We start from the raw sequence: 18,484 nt of genomic DNA on the forward strand, positions 1-18,484 counted from the left end.
TGTGTCACATCAGACCGAACATATCAACATATCAACTATTACTGGACCATGTCGATGTCATTGCTGTACAAGAACACTGGTTAAGAACATGTAATATTCAAACATTCAAAGATCTTGAATGTTGTAAACTTGTGCCCTTCATATGCGATGATGCATCTACCTCCACAAGAGGTTCCGTGATATTATAGACTTGTTCATCAATAGAAACACATGATGATATTAAATCATTTAATACAGTGATCAGAAAATGCTTGAGTGATGCCTGTAGTCTATTCCGGTAGGTAGATTTAGGGCTCATCAAAAACCTTACTGGAAACAAGACCATCTTAACATGCGAGTTGCGAGGCCGAGGTGGTTGTGCGAGAATAAACAAAGGGGGAATTTCGATTCATGTGTTGATAATGTACTGTGTGCTGAAATATCCATGTCACTAGACATGTACAGAAACTGAGGAGGAACAAATCACCTGGCCCTTAGCACTATTATTTAATGTTATTCTTAGACTTCAGTACACACCTGAAGCCTCTAGACACGGGGTAATTATACCTATATTTAAGGGTGAAAAAAGATAAATCAAACCCCGTCAATTATAGAGTTATTACGCTAACATGTTTCCTTAGTAAGCTTTTTGAGACGATTCTCCTTGAAAAATTAATAACGTGGACATCCCCAAATGCCTGTATGCCCGATATGTTGCAGTTTGGTTGTAGGAAGGAGCACGGTGCTGTCGTGTCGCTATTTGCCCTCATTGTAGGTGGACAACGTTATGTTCACAGGGGATCATGTATCTACACAGCATTTTAAATAACGAGAAAGACTTTGATCGAATCCGATTCGATTCGGGTCTCTGTGTAAAACTCTATCATCTTGGTATTAGAGGTAAAATGTGGTCCCTATTACTTCACTGTTATACTTCCATGTATTCAGGGGCGCCAGGTGGCCCAGTCGTCTAAGGCGCCGCGATGCGCTGTGCAGAGTTGCGCTCCTTGGGCACGCCAGACACCTATGATTGTGGGATCGAATCCGCCCTGATTATGTTTCTAGGTTTGTCAGCACCATACCCGTGCTCGTGGGTTCATTGAAGTGGTAAACGTCTGAGACCTGCATCACTTCGGGCTTTCCTCCTATATTAAGCTGACACGCACCGATATAACTTAAGGTGGCGTTAAACCCAACTCACTCATTCACTCCATGTATTGAGTATAATGGCGAGCAATCTGATGTATTTGCTGTAAGACAAGGTATAGGTCAGGATAGAGTTATATCAAGCTTGGATTTTTCTTGTGTACATAAACGACCTCATAACTGAGCTTCGGCAGTTGGATACAGGAATATGTATAGATAGTGTTAGTTTATGTTGCAGATGAGTGAGTGAGTGGGGTTTTACGCCGCTTTTAGCAATATTCCAGCAATATCACGGCGTGGGACACCAGAAATGGGCTTCACACATTGTACCCATGTCGGGAATCGAACCCGGGTCTTCGGCGTGACGAGCGAACGCTTTAACCACTAGGCTACCCGACCGCCCCATGTTGCAGATGATACTACACTTATAAGTTACAGCCCTAAAGGTCTACAAAGACCTTTAGACACAGTTGTTAATTACGCATCCGAATGGCGATTTACTTATAATGTGCTGAAAAGTAAAAGTATGGTGTTTCATAAAAAGAAGCAATTAGTGTGTACGCATGCTTATCACTTTGGAGATGATGACATACCTTTGTTTGATAATGCGAAATATGCGGGTGTGTTGTTCCACAGGTGTAATCTTTCTTTCAAATTATATATTTTTCCTTGATAAAAAATTGGCTTCATCTTTCACACAAGAGTCTCTTGGAGCTCGGTGTCACAGCAGTAAAAGTGTCTGGTTGACTGGTGTTGAAAGTGTTAATAACTGATTAAAATGACATTGCAAATATTCTTGATTAAACTCTAGCCAAAAATGTTTTTCATCAAATTATGACCCTGTGTTTCAGATATCAGAAACAAAACAGGAAAACAAAAAAAGTTACTTTTGACTCTAATAATGGTGAAGATTACAATCACATGAAGTATTTTTTGTTGCGTGAGCTACATACCAGTCTTGAGCTAGGTCATGATACAGCAGCGGGCGATGATAATATCCATCATCAGTTATTGAAGCATTTGCCTGAATCATGTCTTGGGACACTTTTTGATATATTCTCTCCGTCACTGCCGACCAGTGCTTGTTTTAGCCCTTTAATGCCGAACGCCAGGCAGGGTTATAAATACCATCGAACTCCGGACCTTCCGCTCCCCGAACGGACGCTGTGCCACTAGACTACGGAGGCGATCCACTCTGATTTGAAAATGCCTGTCTATTAAAAATTGTGATGTAAAGTGAGGTAAACGACTTCTCAAGCCAAAATCCTGTACGTTCTTAAAATGTTGTTTATTTACCATAACATTTAAAAAAAAAGATACTCATCAATAGACTTCTATTTTTACGGAAAACGATCTGTACGAAAATTAATCTGATCTATTATGCACCGTTCATTCTTTGGTTTTGCAAACGCAACTGGTTAAATTTATAGGGCGTACTTTTTAGGGATCTGTGTGATCCCGACTAGGTTATGGTATGGGGGCTACAATGGCCTAATGCCACACATGTACAGGAGGAAAATTCCCTGACGTCCATACATGATCAAATATGTCTAAAGGTGTCCAAAGACATGATTCAGGCAAATGCTTCAATAACTGATGATGGATATAATCATCACCCACTGCTGTATGACTTTGCTCAAGATCGGTTGTAGCTCATGCAACGAAAATACTTCATTGTAATCTTTACCATTTAAGTATTTTTTTCTGTTCTCTGTTTTCTCATAATTTGATAAAGAAAAGAGTTTCGCCAAATTTATTTGCAATGTCAGACTTATCAGTTATTAATGTATCCCCATCTCAGAGGCGATGTATAGACGATATGGAACCTTTGCATTTAATGTTTATAACCATGTTCCATACCTTGGACATGATTATGCGTGCAATAATTTCATAGTTCCTTCAAGACTGACGTTTATTTGCATGAATAACTTTAACATCACTTAGATTATGAACGGTAGGATGTTTGCAGAAATATTGTTCTGCTTTCTTCCTCTCTTTTGCTTGTTTTCATTCATTCGTAAACCATGGATTTGCAGAGGACTTAGGAATTGTTTGGTCAGCAATATTATTTAGTTGACCCGAACACAAGCGGATGGGATCTTGGACATTTCTGAAATTGTCAGGTTTCCATATTTCAGCAAAATATAGTTCATACAAAGGCCGATTGGCTTTGTGAAATTCCAACATTAGCAAGGGGGAGTATCATCCGGTTTTGCAGCTTTTAGAACAATAAGGAAATTTCACAAAGGTTATCATCCACAATAAATTGTAAACAGTTGAATCAGTGAGAGACAGACTAAGGTCCTGCGGCAGGATGTAAACATGTGCATCATTAAAGTGACATGAATTATTATCAGAAATAAAGCTTACGATGATTTCCCCCTCATTGTCTGTACTTGTGCTTCCCCATTGTGGTTTATTCCCAATTAAATTAACCATGATGATGTAGGGCTCAGGGAGTGGATAATATTGATTTTGAAGCTCATACTTTTGAGGAGCAGAGGAAGGTGGTATATATAAAGAACACGTAAGTACATATGATGTTTAATGTGAGGCGGATAGCTTGAAGGGTATTATTTAGATGAACAGCACTTTGAAGGACGTTCTGCCTAACTAAAATAGTAGAGCCTCCAGTCGCTTTATCAAGAGAAGGAGAACACGAATGGTGACAGTTGTACTGTCTTATGTCAAATGTGTCTGTATGTTTAAAACATGTCTCTCGGAGATAGATTGCTGGCGGTTTATAATCGTCTGTGAATAAATGAATATCATTAAAACTATTCCTTAGAACCCTGCAATTCCACTGAATTAAATAATTGGTGTTACTCATTAAGGTGGAGCAGCAGGTGATCGACTCCTAACTTTTCCGGGAGAGTGGCCACTTGTGCGCCCACTAGTGCTCATACGAGGGGATATTTACTTCCGTATCCATGTCCTCCATGAAACCTTACCTGTTCCAAAGTTGCAAAGGATCTTTGAGCGCCTTTGACACTCGTTCAATTTTTAAATATATTTTTACATGTTTTATTGCGATAGCTTTTGGGATTGTTTCTGGTGATGCTTCTCGGGTTGATATTGGAGCTGTAAGTATGTCTCATGTTGGTTAGTTTCGATTTCAGGAACTTGCTTTGGCGTGACTCCTACTGCGCATAACATATCTCTCTGACAATGAACAGGTTATGTTTCAACCATTGTAACTGATTTAACTACAGAAGCATAAAATACGCCCTGTTGTGTTTACAGATGTGACAAAAACGGTTTTTCCCTGGCATCTGTGCAGCTGATCATTTGTTCACATTTAGTTGTTTGTACGATGGACTCAAACTTAAATTCACTTCAGTAAGTTGAAGGTGACATATCTTCACCTTGACAGTTTGAGCATTTCAAAGGTTGAGTAGACGTATTCCGTCATGGTCAATTTCACCACATCTGAAGCATGTAGCCTTACCTCTGCTTGAATTCTGCCAATGTCCAAATTTCTGACATTAAAATCAATGAGTAGGTCGTGGGATGGAGAAGTCCACAGGCATTGAGAAACCAACTTTGATAGAACGTGGAAGAACCGTGAAAAGATAAGTTTGGAAGTTCTGTACGATATGTGAATCGTTTGGCTTCAATGACATCTTGATTCCAAAGTTCAGACATAATTTGGGCAAAAGTTTCTTCAGAAAGACTGCGATCATGGTCTCGGATTATACCGTTAAGATCTTGGGTTCAGATGACAGATATATCAGACACCTTTGTTGATGTCATTAGATTGGTGACTTGTGTGTTTCTGGTACATTCAAACAAAAGAGCTCCAGATCGTAATGTCTTTACACTCTGTTCACCAGCTTTACCCTTGAGTCCTTTTTTCCAAAATAAATGGAGAATACGAAGCTGGAGTATGTTCATTTTCAGATTCCATTCGGAATACAATAATCTGATCACTATTTCATCGTCCGATGATTCAAGTTCAGAATCAGATTCTGATAGTTCCCGGGTTTTTTTAGGATTTTTTACCAATGATTGTTTATTGTGGTTCAGCAAACATGTTCCCTGTCCACCATGGAGCTCCAACAACGGCGATGTCATATGTAAGCGATATTCCAGCAAAATAACGCCAAACGGATGCGGGAATGTAATACTCCAGGAGAACAGTAGATTGGTCGTTGAGCCACCGCCTTCTGGCCATACGATTCATGGCAAATTGGAAATTGAAACTAGACATTTGGACTATATACAAAACAGCATTTGGCCAAGACTAATTGTTTCAACATTCTTATAAACATTCAAGACAATATTGACGCACAGGGCTTGGCATGACCAGCCGATCGATAGGACCGGGACTATCCTACCACTGGTCAGGCAATATAAGGGTCAAAATGGTGTGTTGGACTAAGGGACACTCTCGTCGGCTCCGGCGTCCTCAACCACAAGACTGTCTTCCTCTGCCGACACAGGGACGTAACCCACGACAACGGCTCGCCAACTGCAGTCACATTTACGACCAGCAATGGGGTGCTGGTGATAATAAGACCTGTACTCCATTGATAACTGTGCAACTAGAGGCAAATTACACTTTCACAATCATGGAAATTTGGGAACCTAAAGAGTAATTTACATATCAAATAGGACTTTCTCATTTCGCTATCAATATATGTTTACATAAAACGGTTTCATAATTTCTTATGATGTGTGATGATACCTTAAAGTATATGGTTTCAATACCGAAATTTATGTTGAGATATTTTGGTTCCACGTGAACAAAACAATTACGAGAAAACATTGTTGTGATCGACCGAAAATTATCATCGAGGGAGCGTAGCTATGCTCCGTTTCCCCTGTGCGTGTGTATATCACTCGTCTTTCAACGTGACAGTATCATATCGATTTTCGTCTTTTATGACAAGCTGTGTTTGGTATCGAATGTATAACTATACAAATGCATACAAATCCATTTGATATATCAACGGGATTCTTTAGCGACGTTCACTTTGCTTAAAAAAATAACATGGCATTGGTGGTAAGGATGTTACGCATGCGCAATCACAACCGGATATGGTACAGATTTGTACCACTTATATTGGTCGCCACCTGTTGGCTAAATAAGCTCTAAGCTGGTATCGCGTACCAACAGTGGAACAAGATTAGTTAATGGGAAGATTGAAAAAGATTGCCCATTACTACCAAATGTTTATTGGTACTGATACCGCTCCCATTTTCCCGACCTCCTTCCTCCAACGCCAATGGGGTTGAATCCCATGTCAATGATGAACATAAATAAAACTTAGTTCTTATTACATTCAGAAATGAAATCGATATGGAAATGAAATCGGACATTAGTTAGAAAGGAAATATATTCTTATTTCGATAATATGGCCCAGTCAACGGAAATTCAGAGATTAAACACTCGATTCTTTAAATATTTCATCATTTCGTTTCTATAAATACAGCAAGATGCAAGAGCCATCGCATGTACAAAAGTGCTTTTTTGAATTGACATGTTTTAACTTGGAAACCGTTGGTGTTGTTTTCATATTGTATCCATGGCTATTCTCATCAGAATGAAACTATATATTGCTACCTAGTAAGACTTTTTCAGTAGGCTAGGAAACGCCCACTACTAAAAAGATGACAGGGAACATAAAAGACTATATCATCAGCAGAGATAATGACAAGATCATTATTTTAGGTTTAGGCGTTGTTTTTGGTTCTTCGAATTCAAGACGTAGTTTCTATTGGGTACACAATGTGTGCTATTTTCTCGGTATCTTTATTCGATATTTCACTGCAGTGATTTTGACAGAATGTTCTTTGAATCGGTTCTTCAAGACATACAGTTTCTTACTGAAACGTACTTATATCTGAATCATTATGTTGAAAAAATCATGCATACAAGTGATATTTGTTCATACCGCAACTGTGCAATCATGTGATTATATCGAAAGGTACAACATAATAAAACAAGAACCTCCTTGAACATGTCGCCCATACCTTTTGTATTTCTAGGATTTACATCATATTCACAATCTTTTTATTATGATCTTTACATTCTGAGGGGTTCTTATGTTACAAACACAGTGCGTCAATAAATTCCGAGTTCACAAATACGCAAATGGTCTGTGGTCTGTGGTTGTGGTTAGTGCACAGAAAAGCGAAATTCGTCGCCATGTGTACTTATTTAATTCAATACGTGGTTGCTACACACGGTTAAATCCACGCTGGGAATATGTTACGTAACCATGGAAATAAGTCTTTTGTTTTTTTCATATATTAATCCCCCATTCATTTATGTGCGAAAATGTAGTTGTGTATGAAACATAACATGAATTAAAACCCGGTCCTACAACATTTCAAGGGTATTGACAACCATGTCATACATGCACAGCTTTTACGAATATTGCAACAATCAAACAATCGTCAACAACTGGACCTACAACAGCTGATAGAAACACTTGTCGCCCAGGTTTAAGTAATCTTGTGGGTCTCTGATAGAAATTATATAAGGACACTCTATAGCGATAATTCGCATGACCTTGAATTCAGTGGTGTCTCCCGTCTTCGTAAAAGACGGGTTGTTCTGTCTACCATCAAGGCGAACAAGTTGTTAAAAATACTGTACAAGTCAACTTGTCACAAGATGATTATGACGTCAAGGTGACGGAATACGTCTGGCCTGAGGACGTTGTGTGTCGAGACATAGTGCCAAGGCAGCGTCAAACTGATAGGAAACAACAAAAATACAAATGAAACAAAAATGGCTTTGTTTATACTGCTATGTTGTCTATTGTGGAGCTAAGTGACTGTACGTGGTGTGTCACATCAGACCGAACATATCAACATATCAACTATTACTGGACCATGTCGATGTCATTGCTGTACAAGAACACTGGTTAAGAACATGTAATATTCAAACATTCAAAGATCTTGAATGTTGTAAACTTGTGCCCTTCATATGCGATGATGCATCTACCTCCACAAGAGGTTCCGTGATATTATAGACTTGTTCATCAATAGAAACACATGATGATATTAAATCATTTAATACAGTGATCAGAAAATGCTTGAGTGATGCCTGTAGTCTATTCCGGTAGGTAGATTTAGGGCTCATCAAAAACCTTACTGGAAACAAGACCATCTTAACATGCGAGTTGCGAGGCCGAGGTGGTTGTGCGAGAATAAACAAAGGGGGAATTTCGATTCATGTGTTGATAATGTACTGTGTGCTGAAATATCCGTTCAGGGGGTCACTAGACATGTACAGAAACTGAGGAGGAACAAATCACCTGGCCCTTAGCACTATTATTTAATGTTATTCTTAGACTTCAGTACACACCTGAAGCCTCTAGACACGGGGTAATTATACCTATATTTAAGGGTGAAAAAAGATAAATCAAACCCCGTCAATTATAGAGTTATTACGCTAACATGTTTCCTTAGTAAGCTTTTTGAGACGATTCTCCTTGAAAAATTAATAACGTGGACATCCCCAAATGCCTGTATGCCCGATATGTTGCAGTTTGGTTGTAGGAAGGAGCACGGTGCTGTCGTGTCGCTATTTGCCCTCATTGTAGGTGGACAACGTTATGTTCACAGGGGATCATGTATCTACACAGCATTTTAAATAACGAGAAAGACTTTGATCGAATCCGATTCGATTCGGGTCTCTGTGTAAAACTCTATCATCTTGGTATTAGAGGTAAAATGTGGTCCCTATTACTTCACTGTTATACTTCCATGTATTCAGGGGCGCCAGGTGGCCCAGTCGTCTAAGGCGCCGCGATGCGCTGTGCAGAGTTGCGCTCCTTGGGCACGCCAGACACCTATGATTGTGGGATCGAATCCGCCCTGATTATGTTTCTAGGTTTGTCAGCACCATACCCGTGCTCGTGGGTTCATTGAAGTGGTAAACGTCTGAGACCTGCATCACTTCGGGCTTTCCTCCTATATTAAGCTGACACGCACCGATATAACTTAAGGTGGCGTTAAACCCAACTCACTCATTCACTCCATGTATTGAGTATAATGGCGAGCAATCTGATGTATTTGCTGTAAGACAAGGTATAGGTCAGGATAGAGTTATATCAAGCTTGGATTTTTCTTGTGTACATAAATGACCTCATAACTGAGCTTCGGCAGTTGGATACAGGAATATGTATAGATAGTGTTAGTTTATGTTGCAGATGAGTGAGTGAGTGGGGTTTTACGCCGCTTTTAGCAATATTCCAGCAATATCACGGCGTGGGACACCAGAAATGGGCTTCACACATTGTACCCATGTCGGGAATCGAACCCGGGTCTTCGGCGTGACGAGCGAACGCTTTAACCACTAGGCTACCCGACCGCCCCATGTTGCAGATGATACTTCACTTATAAGTTACAGCCCTAAAGGTCTACAAAGACCTTTAGACACAGTTGTTAATTACGCATCCGAATGGCGATTTACTTATAATGTGCTGAAAAGTAAAAGTATGGTGTTTCATAAAAAGAAGCAATAAGTGTATACGCATGCTTATCACTTTGGAGATGATGACATACCTTTGTTTGATAATGCGAAATATGCGGGTGTGTTGTTCCACAGGTGTAATCTTTCTTTCAAATTATATATTGTAGAGAGCGGTAGAAAAGCAAGGCGCATTATTTATTCTCTCCTCTCTTTTTGGTCTAAAGAGACTTACATTAGTATGCCAGTATAAAGGCATGGAAAAGAATGATTTTAACAACTTTTTATTGATGTGAATTACTACCTCCTCTACATGGTAAAGGTCTTGAATTAGCTGAAAGCAATCAGCGTTATTTGCAAGGATTGTACAAGGTTTTGACAAAGGTTCCCCCACTGATACCACTATTGGTAATCTAGGACTTTGGAGTATGGTTGGTTATATAGATAAATGTAGACTACAGCTGCTGGGGCGTCTCTGCAAGAACTCGCGTGTCACTATTTGTAAAACTGTTTCTACGCATCTACGTCACTCTGTTATTTTCATTACAATAATTTACACAGTTTATGTGAAGTGGACCTTTCAACAGCTTAGCAATATATGCAGCTTCATCATGTATTTCACTACTTTTGCACAGGGGAATTCCCTGTGAAGAATAAGTGGAGAAAGATTTATTAAAAGAAATAACTACCCACGGGAAAGAAGTAAGGAAATATTTTCACGTAGAGCTGACCTGTTTCTATGTTCTAACATTCACTTAACTGAACTGAACTGAACTTCATTTACACCCAGGCCGCTTTCAGCGTCATCAGAGGTACAACATTAATCCAACAAAATAATACATATACATATAAATATAGAATATATACAAAAAACATCTTGGCCGAGCATGCATGCATATTAACACAGATTTACTAGGGTAGCAATATATGTGCAATTCAAAAAGAGGGAGAGTTACTTTAAAGGCTTTAACAATGACATGATGACTTTACAGATTTTGGACAGTTTTCTCAATGTTCCTTGTCGTGAATTATTGAAAAGTAAATTCGTTTTATGCATATTGGGTTTGACGTAGTAGAATCTGTGAAAAAAATGTTTTCTTTCGTTTTCTAAAGATGGACAAATAAACAAATAATGGAACTCATCACCCATGTCAGATAATTTGCAAAGTGGGCATTTTCTTTCGGTTCAATGTATTTTTCTCCATCTCCCAATAGGTAGATCATGATTACAAGTTATAAACTTAAGTAAGACTCGCCAAGCAGTACGTTTAAATAATATTCAAAATTTAGGCAGTCATTATTTATGATACTATACACTGTGCATTTTGAAGACTTATCCCTTGCATTGGTCCGACACGGTTGGTTAATGTCATTTAATTTTTCATGGACTAAATGTTTGAGGTATGAAGGATTTTTTGAAACTTTGAGAAAACCAAATGTAGCTAAGTCCAAGTTCATCAAAAGTTCGTTTGATATATGTAATCCATTTATGTTTACATTTTCCAAAAAGGTCGTCATTAAATAACAACTTGTATACAAGAAAGGATAATTTAGATGATTTGCCCAAAACCTTATCATTCTCATTGTGGCGATGTTTGATAGATGGAGTCTACCATGTTCCCCATGTACCATAAAATTTGGAGTGGATTTTCTTGATGATAAAAGATATTTTAGGAAACGCAAGTGTACACCTTCTAGAGCTGAGATGTTTTTAAATCCCCATACTTCGCATCCGTAGAGAAGAACTGGTATAACCATACTGTCGAAAAGTCGCAGTTGACATTTAAGTGACAAATTTAACTTCCGTCCTTGGCATAAAACATAGAACATAGCTTTCGTTTATCCAAATCATCATGCCCAATTTTATAATTATGTTTATAATCAGTTTTTGATCCACCAAATTTTTAATATTTTAGTCTTGGTAGTATTAACCTTAAGTCTCCAGTGTATACAATAATTATGAAATGAGTCTAACATATGTTTTAGATCATAAGCTATAGCACTCATCATCTGCGTACAGTTATACAAATATTGTGATAATATTTTCGATTCGACCATAGAATTCATCTGGTTTCAATTGGACACCTTTACATAAATCCTGTACAAGAGATACTTCGAGGTCATTTAGAAATATTGCAAACAAGACAGGTTTTCTCCTTGTCTTACTCCAGATTTACATGAAAAGAATCCTGTTGAATTACCATTACAGGAAACCGTGATTTGATATTCTGGTAAAAATTATAAAATAACTTTAAAACAGTTTCCAGATATGTTATTTTTTAATAGTTTTTGCCAAAGTCCTGATCGCAGAACGTGTCAAATGCTTTTTGAAAATTTACAAATGCACAAAGTAATTTCTTTTTCCTAGCTTTTAATGAGGTTTATATAGAGCAAAATTGTGATCACTGGTAGAATAACCCTTTCTGAAATATGCCTGAGCTTCCGACAGTATGGAGTTCGTTTCGATGAATGTTTGTAAACGGTTACTTAAAACTTCTGTAAATAGTTTACCAAAACAGCTTAGCAGGGTGATAGGTCTGTAATTTTCGGGGGTTTGTGGGTCACACTATACCCTTAAAAATGGGTTTGATAACACCTGCTAACCATTTTTCTGGGAATGTACCAGTATCAAGAACCATGTTAGAAATATTAATATAGATATCTATAAAGACACCAATGGTGTTTGAAATATATTCATTAATTATATTGTCAAGACCAGCAGCTTTGTTACTTTTTAAATTCTGCACACAGTTTATAATTTCACCTCTTGTTATAGCTGCATAAGGTATTGTGTTTTCTTTCATGTTTACTTCACGTAGATTATCAATACCAATGTCGTCATCTGCCGAAACTTCATTTAAAGATTTTAAAAGCTGAATAATGATTCACTATCGGGTAGGTTTTCATCGCCAGACTGCCTTTGCTTAAGAAGTTTCCAAAATTAACGTGGGTCATTTCTCTCAACATGATATAATTTGTCTTGAAGTTTTTTTAATGCATATTTGGCGGGGGCTTGTATCGGTTTCCTGTCTTAACGCTTGGGGTGAAAGGGGCATATCGATGTTTTTTGTTAGTGTCACAGTGATAGGTGAGTGGATATCTGAGAACAATGGTTCAAAATCAAGGACCTCGAAATCTTCTATTCTTGGGAAAACATTAGCGCTCGCTACAGCATAATCAACCATGCTTACTCCTTTACATGTAACTTTGCCAACTCCTTTGTCATGTCCAACTCGGCCTTTGCAAATGTATAGATTATTGTTTTTACCAAAATCAACTGGCTTATAACCATGTGAGGTGGGATTCCCCACATCCTGACTTAACCTTTCTAATAATACATTAGCATATTTTAGTCTTTCAACATCATTCATATAGTCAACAAAATCGTTAGTAAATATCTCTTCGTTGATAGAGCTTGAGTTTGTTGTAATAAAATCTGACAAAGTACGTGTCCTTGCATTGAAATCACCAATGATAAAAATACTATTGCCACAATCTACTGATAACTTACACGAGATTTCATTATGTAGCTTGAGAAATATTTCGTCAGAGTAATATGGCGAGCCCTCTGGTAGGATATATGACATACAGATATATACATCACCATTACAAGATACATTTAATATTTCATGGGAAGCGAGAAATCATAGAGTATATTCCAAGGATTCGGCTATTCTATGAAAATGCTGTACGTATTCATGCTTTATTGCAACGGTTATACCGCATGATTTTCTTCCAGTACTTGTAATTCTAGGTTTATAAATCATTGCATATCCAGGAGTGTCAATACAATCAAATTCATCTAGTTTTGTTTCAACAAAGCATAGCATTTCATAGTTTGTAATAAAATTCAGGAGTAAGGAATCCAGATTTGAAACCACACACATTTAAGAAAATCATTTTACAATGAGAACCATCACTGTTACGTGATATGAAAGCGTCTGTTTGCGAGGGCTCATACACAGGTTGCTCTGTTCGTATATCATTATCTGCACGTACACGAATATCGTCACAATTAGATTCACATGCTTTTTTGTTGTTGGATGACTCACTAGTGTTATTTGTAAAATACACATCACAATGATTTTCACGCACAACATTTAGCGAGATATTTACATTGTCATTTGCATTGACAGTATTAGGCCTATGTCCATTCTATGCCTTGAGATGTGTTATATCACGATCCTCTTCGATTCGTCGCATCTTGCATAGTTGTCTATCTCGGGAATGCTCAAGAACATTGGCATACAAAGGTCTGAGTGACCACATCGGCTGTCTCGTATTCAAACGGATTCCCACCAGGGAAACACCTTATTGTTAATAAACAGTCTATCAACAGTTAGGCTTGCCTTAGTCGCCGTTCAACGATTTCTGTTGGGAACTGTTCACTGACACCAAACGTTGTGTCCTTGAGGTTCTTCGCACTGGCTAGAACGTTCCATCTCTCATCAGAGTTAGAGCACTTAGCCACCATCGTACTGGGTCTGTTTTCATTTCGTGGTCCCATTCTATGAACTCTCACAAGGTTAATCACTGTGTTACACTTCATCTCTTCGCCAATCATCTCCCGTATGCCATAAAATAGGAGGTTGTCGCTCATTGATCTCACTTCGAGATCCACTTCAGCCTCTTTCATATCCCTCTGTTGATGGTACATCGTAATATACATCATCCGCATCACTAGCAATTCTAGCACATTCCGACGAAGTGTAGTATATATGCTCTGTCAGCCTCTTTCGTTCTTTAGTGCTTGCAGATTTAAGATCCAGGCTTGCTGAGGCACAATTCTGAACACAAGACTCAAGTTTACCTACCCTTGTGATAGTCTGCTTCAGGGTATTTTCAAGCGAGGTCATTTTACCATCATTCATTGTGAGTTTATCATCAATACTGTCTACTCGCTGCACTTTCTGCTGTACATAGTGTACCATGCCAGTCAGTTGACGCATCTGGTCAAACAATGTCTTGACCCAACTAGTATTATTCGAATCAACACTGACCTGAGTCTGAGATCCCGATATGTTCAGCTGGCTTGGATAGTCCATATCCTGTGTATTTCCCAATGTCATTGGTGGGTTAGCCAGTTGTTGAGTAAATCCCTGGGGGGTTAGAGATGTCATATTCGGTGCGATTTGTCCTTATTATAGAGATGTCACCAGTTCGCTGCACCAGTTACGTCACGAAACTTCTCAATCGCGAGAGCTATTAAAAACACGTCTGCACTGCTCGGCATCCATGCGCAGAATCTTTCAACGCTTACTCCTTATGTGTTATACAGAATTGTAATGTTATAAGGATTGGATCCAGAAGCAAAATATCTATGGTATGTACAAAAGACCATCGCTAATGATTATTATCTCCATGTCATCTTGAACTGCGAATGTATACTTTCAGAGAGAGACGAATTCTTTCCTACTCTAATTGATAATCTTGATGTTGAAATGTACGTTAAAATAGAGATGATGGGAGACCATGATATGTTAGCATTCTTTCTTGGTGCGGATAACAATGTCATTTATCAAATAACGTGGCATTTTACTATTGTTCAATTAAAAAAGTATTCATATCAAATCAAAAATATCCTACACAACGTGTTGTAATATTCCCAATATTTCTTACCATTTATAGCCTGTATATATGGCCGGGCATTGATATATATGTTTGATTTTTTTATTATCTAATTATTTAGTTTTGATATTTTGAGAATCTTCGGATTTATCGGGAGTAAATAAAGACATTCATTCATTCATGCGCAGCCGTGTGTTCGCTTTGCAGTGGACAAGCTCATGCATATGTTATATCATACGAGAAATGCGCCCATAACAATGCTTCTTGCTTATTGGAAGTAAAATGAGCTTATGGTATGGCCTGTTCATTCATGGCCAGCGTTCGGAAAACACTCAACTAATGAAGCTGATAGTTCAATACTTTCTAATATTGTTTGAATGCCACATCAGACCATATTGAAAACCATAACTGATGTAATTATAAAGCCGTTTCTGTTCAAAATGTTATGTAATTTGATGCAAATGTAGATAATAGTGTGGTTCAATCCATGTTCTGTTTTTCGCGATTTTGACCTTGATTTGTTCTTATCACTTCGCATCTTCTCATTTTACTTCAAAATGCAATTCCTCGCATTGCCAACATCATCTCAGAAACCACTTGATCAATGAAACTGAAACTTCACAGCTGAATTTATTTCGATGTTTGACGAGACCTTCAGTACTTCCACCATGAATGTCTTATAGCAATGCTATAATGGCCATTATTCAGCCTCTTTTGGTCAAGTTGTTTCGCAATTTTGTATGTGTATATTACGCAGTGGTCCATGGGGCTTTACATATCTGTTCAGTTTTTGCGCCATTTAAAGATTAAACCCAGTTTTGACCTTTGCTCTTCAACAATACTGTAGACAAAAAAATGTCATGGACATTACCTAGCCATTGCTACTCAATGTGTGATGGAATTTGGATAGTATGGATGGCAACAGCGCGTCTGAACACAACTGTTCCATTTTTACAATGCTCCTAAACTTCCCGAAACGTCGTCACATCAGCTACATTGTAAAAATTCATTAAGGGCCTGCTGACACCTTTCTCCTCAAAATGTATTGTAATGAAACCTTAAAGTTCAAAATGCATCCTTGCATACATCTGCTCCTCTGACACTGCTAGACTGTGTCAGCAGAATGTTATGTTTCTCGTTGTGATAACATCATATTTTGATCAAATCATTTGGACATAAACAATTTGAATATCATTAGCAATATCATTCTCCTCAGAAGGTATGCAAGGTTCAGAATTCAAACATGTTGTAGAATTAGAAACACTGTACTATCCCATCAAATTACAAAATGCATGTTGTTTTATTTTTTCTAGGTACGAAAGTCAAAGGTGAACCAACATTTACAAAATGTCAATGACCTTCATATTTATCTTGCTTTTAGGTGAGTATGCCGATATTTCACCGTTCCACGTTAATAGAGATTGATGGAATAATGTAAGACAAATCATTCCATACTTGTTCTGGACTTGACACATGTATTTCAAAACATAATATGAAAGGGAGTAAAGGGAAAAAATCATCCCATAAAGGTGTAAATTGCTGTAAGTTCTATCAGGTTTGTAAAAACAGTCATGATAGGTATTATAGTTCAGTTGTTGCTTACGCTATAGACTTAAGGAAATATTCCACTACACTCTTAAAAAGAAAGAAACGCACAGGTAGTATGTAGTTCATTAAACCTGACTACACAATCAAATCCGGTATATAAATTGGATATATGTTATTGGAAAATGTTAGTGGCCTGATATTCATCTAAACGCAGCCATTGTCGATTTGCAATGCCTTAAACGTCATTCTTTTCACACTTGTTCACAAATGTCATGTAGAGAAACATTAAAGCAAAATGCACCTGCAAGTTATGGCATTCGTAACTCGTGGTAGTGGCTATGAAAAGGCAAGCATAAGCCAATAATTTGTCATTCAATTGTCAACATTTTTCAAAATCGAAAATGTCGAGACTCAGCGTTACCGATCGGAACTCAAGCAGAATGGCGCAGAATGACGCAGGACAAAATTCGTACACTTATCCAGTCAGTGCAGAGGAGATTGCCACCTGGGAAGGGCACACGAGATACTTAGTTCAGCGCAACCTTGTGGCCTTACGTGACATGGCAATAAACAGTTTTCAATGCCTTTGTACAACAAAATACGGACAGACACCAAAATTTCATATTTGTATCTATGATCTTAATTAATTATTGCGACTTTATTAGGTACAATAAATTTACTACAAATCTACTTTTGCGTTACCTTTTTGGAAGAGTTTATATCACTTAGCAATGGCTTGAACTATAACTCCCATAAGTAAAAAGGGTACAAAACTATTCATATTTGTGTACAGGTCTTCCTCTACGATCACATACTTTCGAGACCATCTTGTTCTCTGCCTTCAACTGCTTATGTAAAGCAATTACATACTTGACTAACAACTTATGGTAATGGTAATAGATAGACTCGTTTTGCTTCATGTACATGTGTGTATCTACAAACAATAGATTAACATTTGTTGTGTTGCAGTTCCAGTATTTGTTTCTATGAAGCGTTGTGGTCCCGGAATCTATGGACAACGTTGTGACAAGCCGTGCAATGTGAACTGCCACCCTCACACCAACAACAATACATATTGTGATAAAGACACCGGGAAATGCTTACAGGGTTGTGTTTCCGGATGGAGTAGTGACCAATGCAATTTCCCTTGTAGCAAGACTTGCATTGGTAACGTATGCAGTCAACAAACTGGGCGGTGCACAAAAGGTTGCAAAGGAATCTACAGAGGGGATATGTGTGACGAATATGAAGGTATAATAATTAAACTTCGTGTTTCTGCATTCAACTTTTGTTCATTCGCAGCCCATTCATGTCAAACACACAATCACATAATAAGCCGGAAATAAGGCTCAGTGGCACCACAGTATCCAAGGATCTAATTGACAAACATGAAAGGATATAGTCCATTACATTGATACAAACATGACCCTCTGCACCTATACATCAGAGTAATTACAGTTAAACTGTAATGTCAACTGCTGTTATGTACTGATGATATTGCTGAATTTGAGTGTAGCTATGATCCTACTTTTGTACAGGGTTTTCTCTATCATCAAGTGCTTTCCATTCCATTCTGCTATCTTCGATCCAATGGTAATGTAATCCCATATGATACTTGTCTGAGAACTTATTAATACATGTACAGACATGTGTTCCTTCTGATAAAACAAAAATAAAAATAAATATATTTTAAAGTAACTACGTAATCCGTGGTTCACGCAATTAATGTTGGGCCAATTTGAATGCTAGAACAGGTATAATTTTCGTATTTCCGCAAATCCTAGGAACAAGCAAACCCCTTCAAACTACATCCTCTGT

General features: G+C 38.0%; 1 protein-coding gene across 4 annotated transcripts in view; it reads left to right on the forward strand.

The window, feature by feature from the left end:
• Positions 1 to 18,484, forward strand: part of LOC124111166 (protein draper-like) — a 91,211-nt gene that overhangs the window by 15,042 nt on the left and 57,685 nt on the right. For all 4 annotated transcript variants that reach the window (XM_048391549.1, XM_048391551.1, XM_048391552.1 and 1 more), the window contains exons 2-3: positions 16,432 to 16,499; positions 17,636 to 17,917. In XM_048391549.1, the coding sequence (XP_048247506.1) occupies positions 16,466 to 16,499; positions 17,636 to 17,917 (316 nt within the window). In that variant the 5' untranslated portion in view covers positions 16,432 to 16,465. The remainder of the gene's footprint in view (positions 1 to 16,431; positions 16,500 to 17,635; positions 17,918 to 18,484) is intronic.

The sequence above is a fragment of the Haliotis rufescens genome, unplaced genomic scaffold (assembly GCF_023055435.1).
Source record: "Haliotis rufescens isolate VD_foot unplaced genomic scaffold, xgHalRufe1.0.p SCAF_9, whole genome shotgun sequence".
Classification (NCBI taxonomy): domain Eukaryota; kingdom Metazoa; phylum Mollusca; class Gastropoda; order Lepetellida; family Haliotidae; genus Haliotis; species Haliotis rufescens.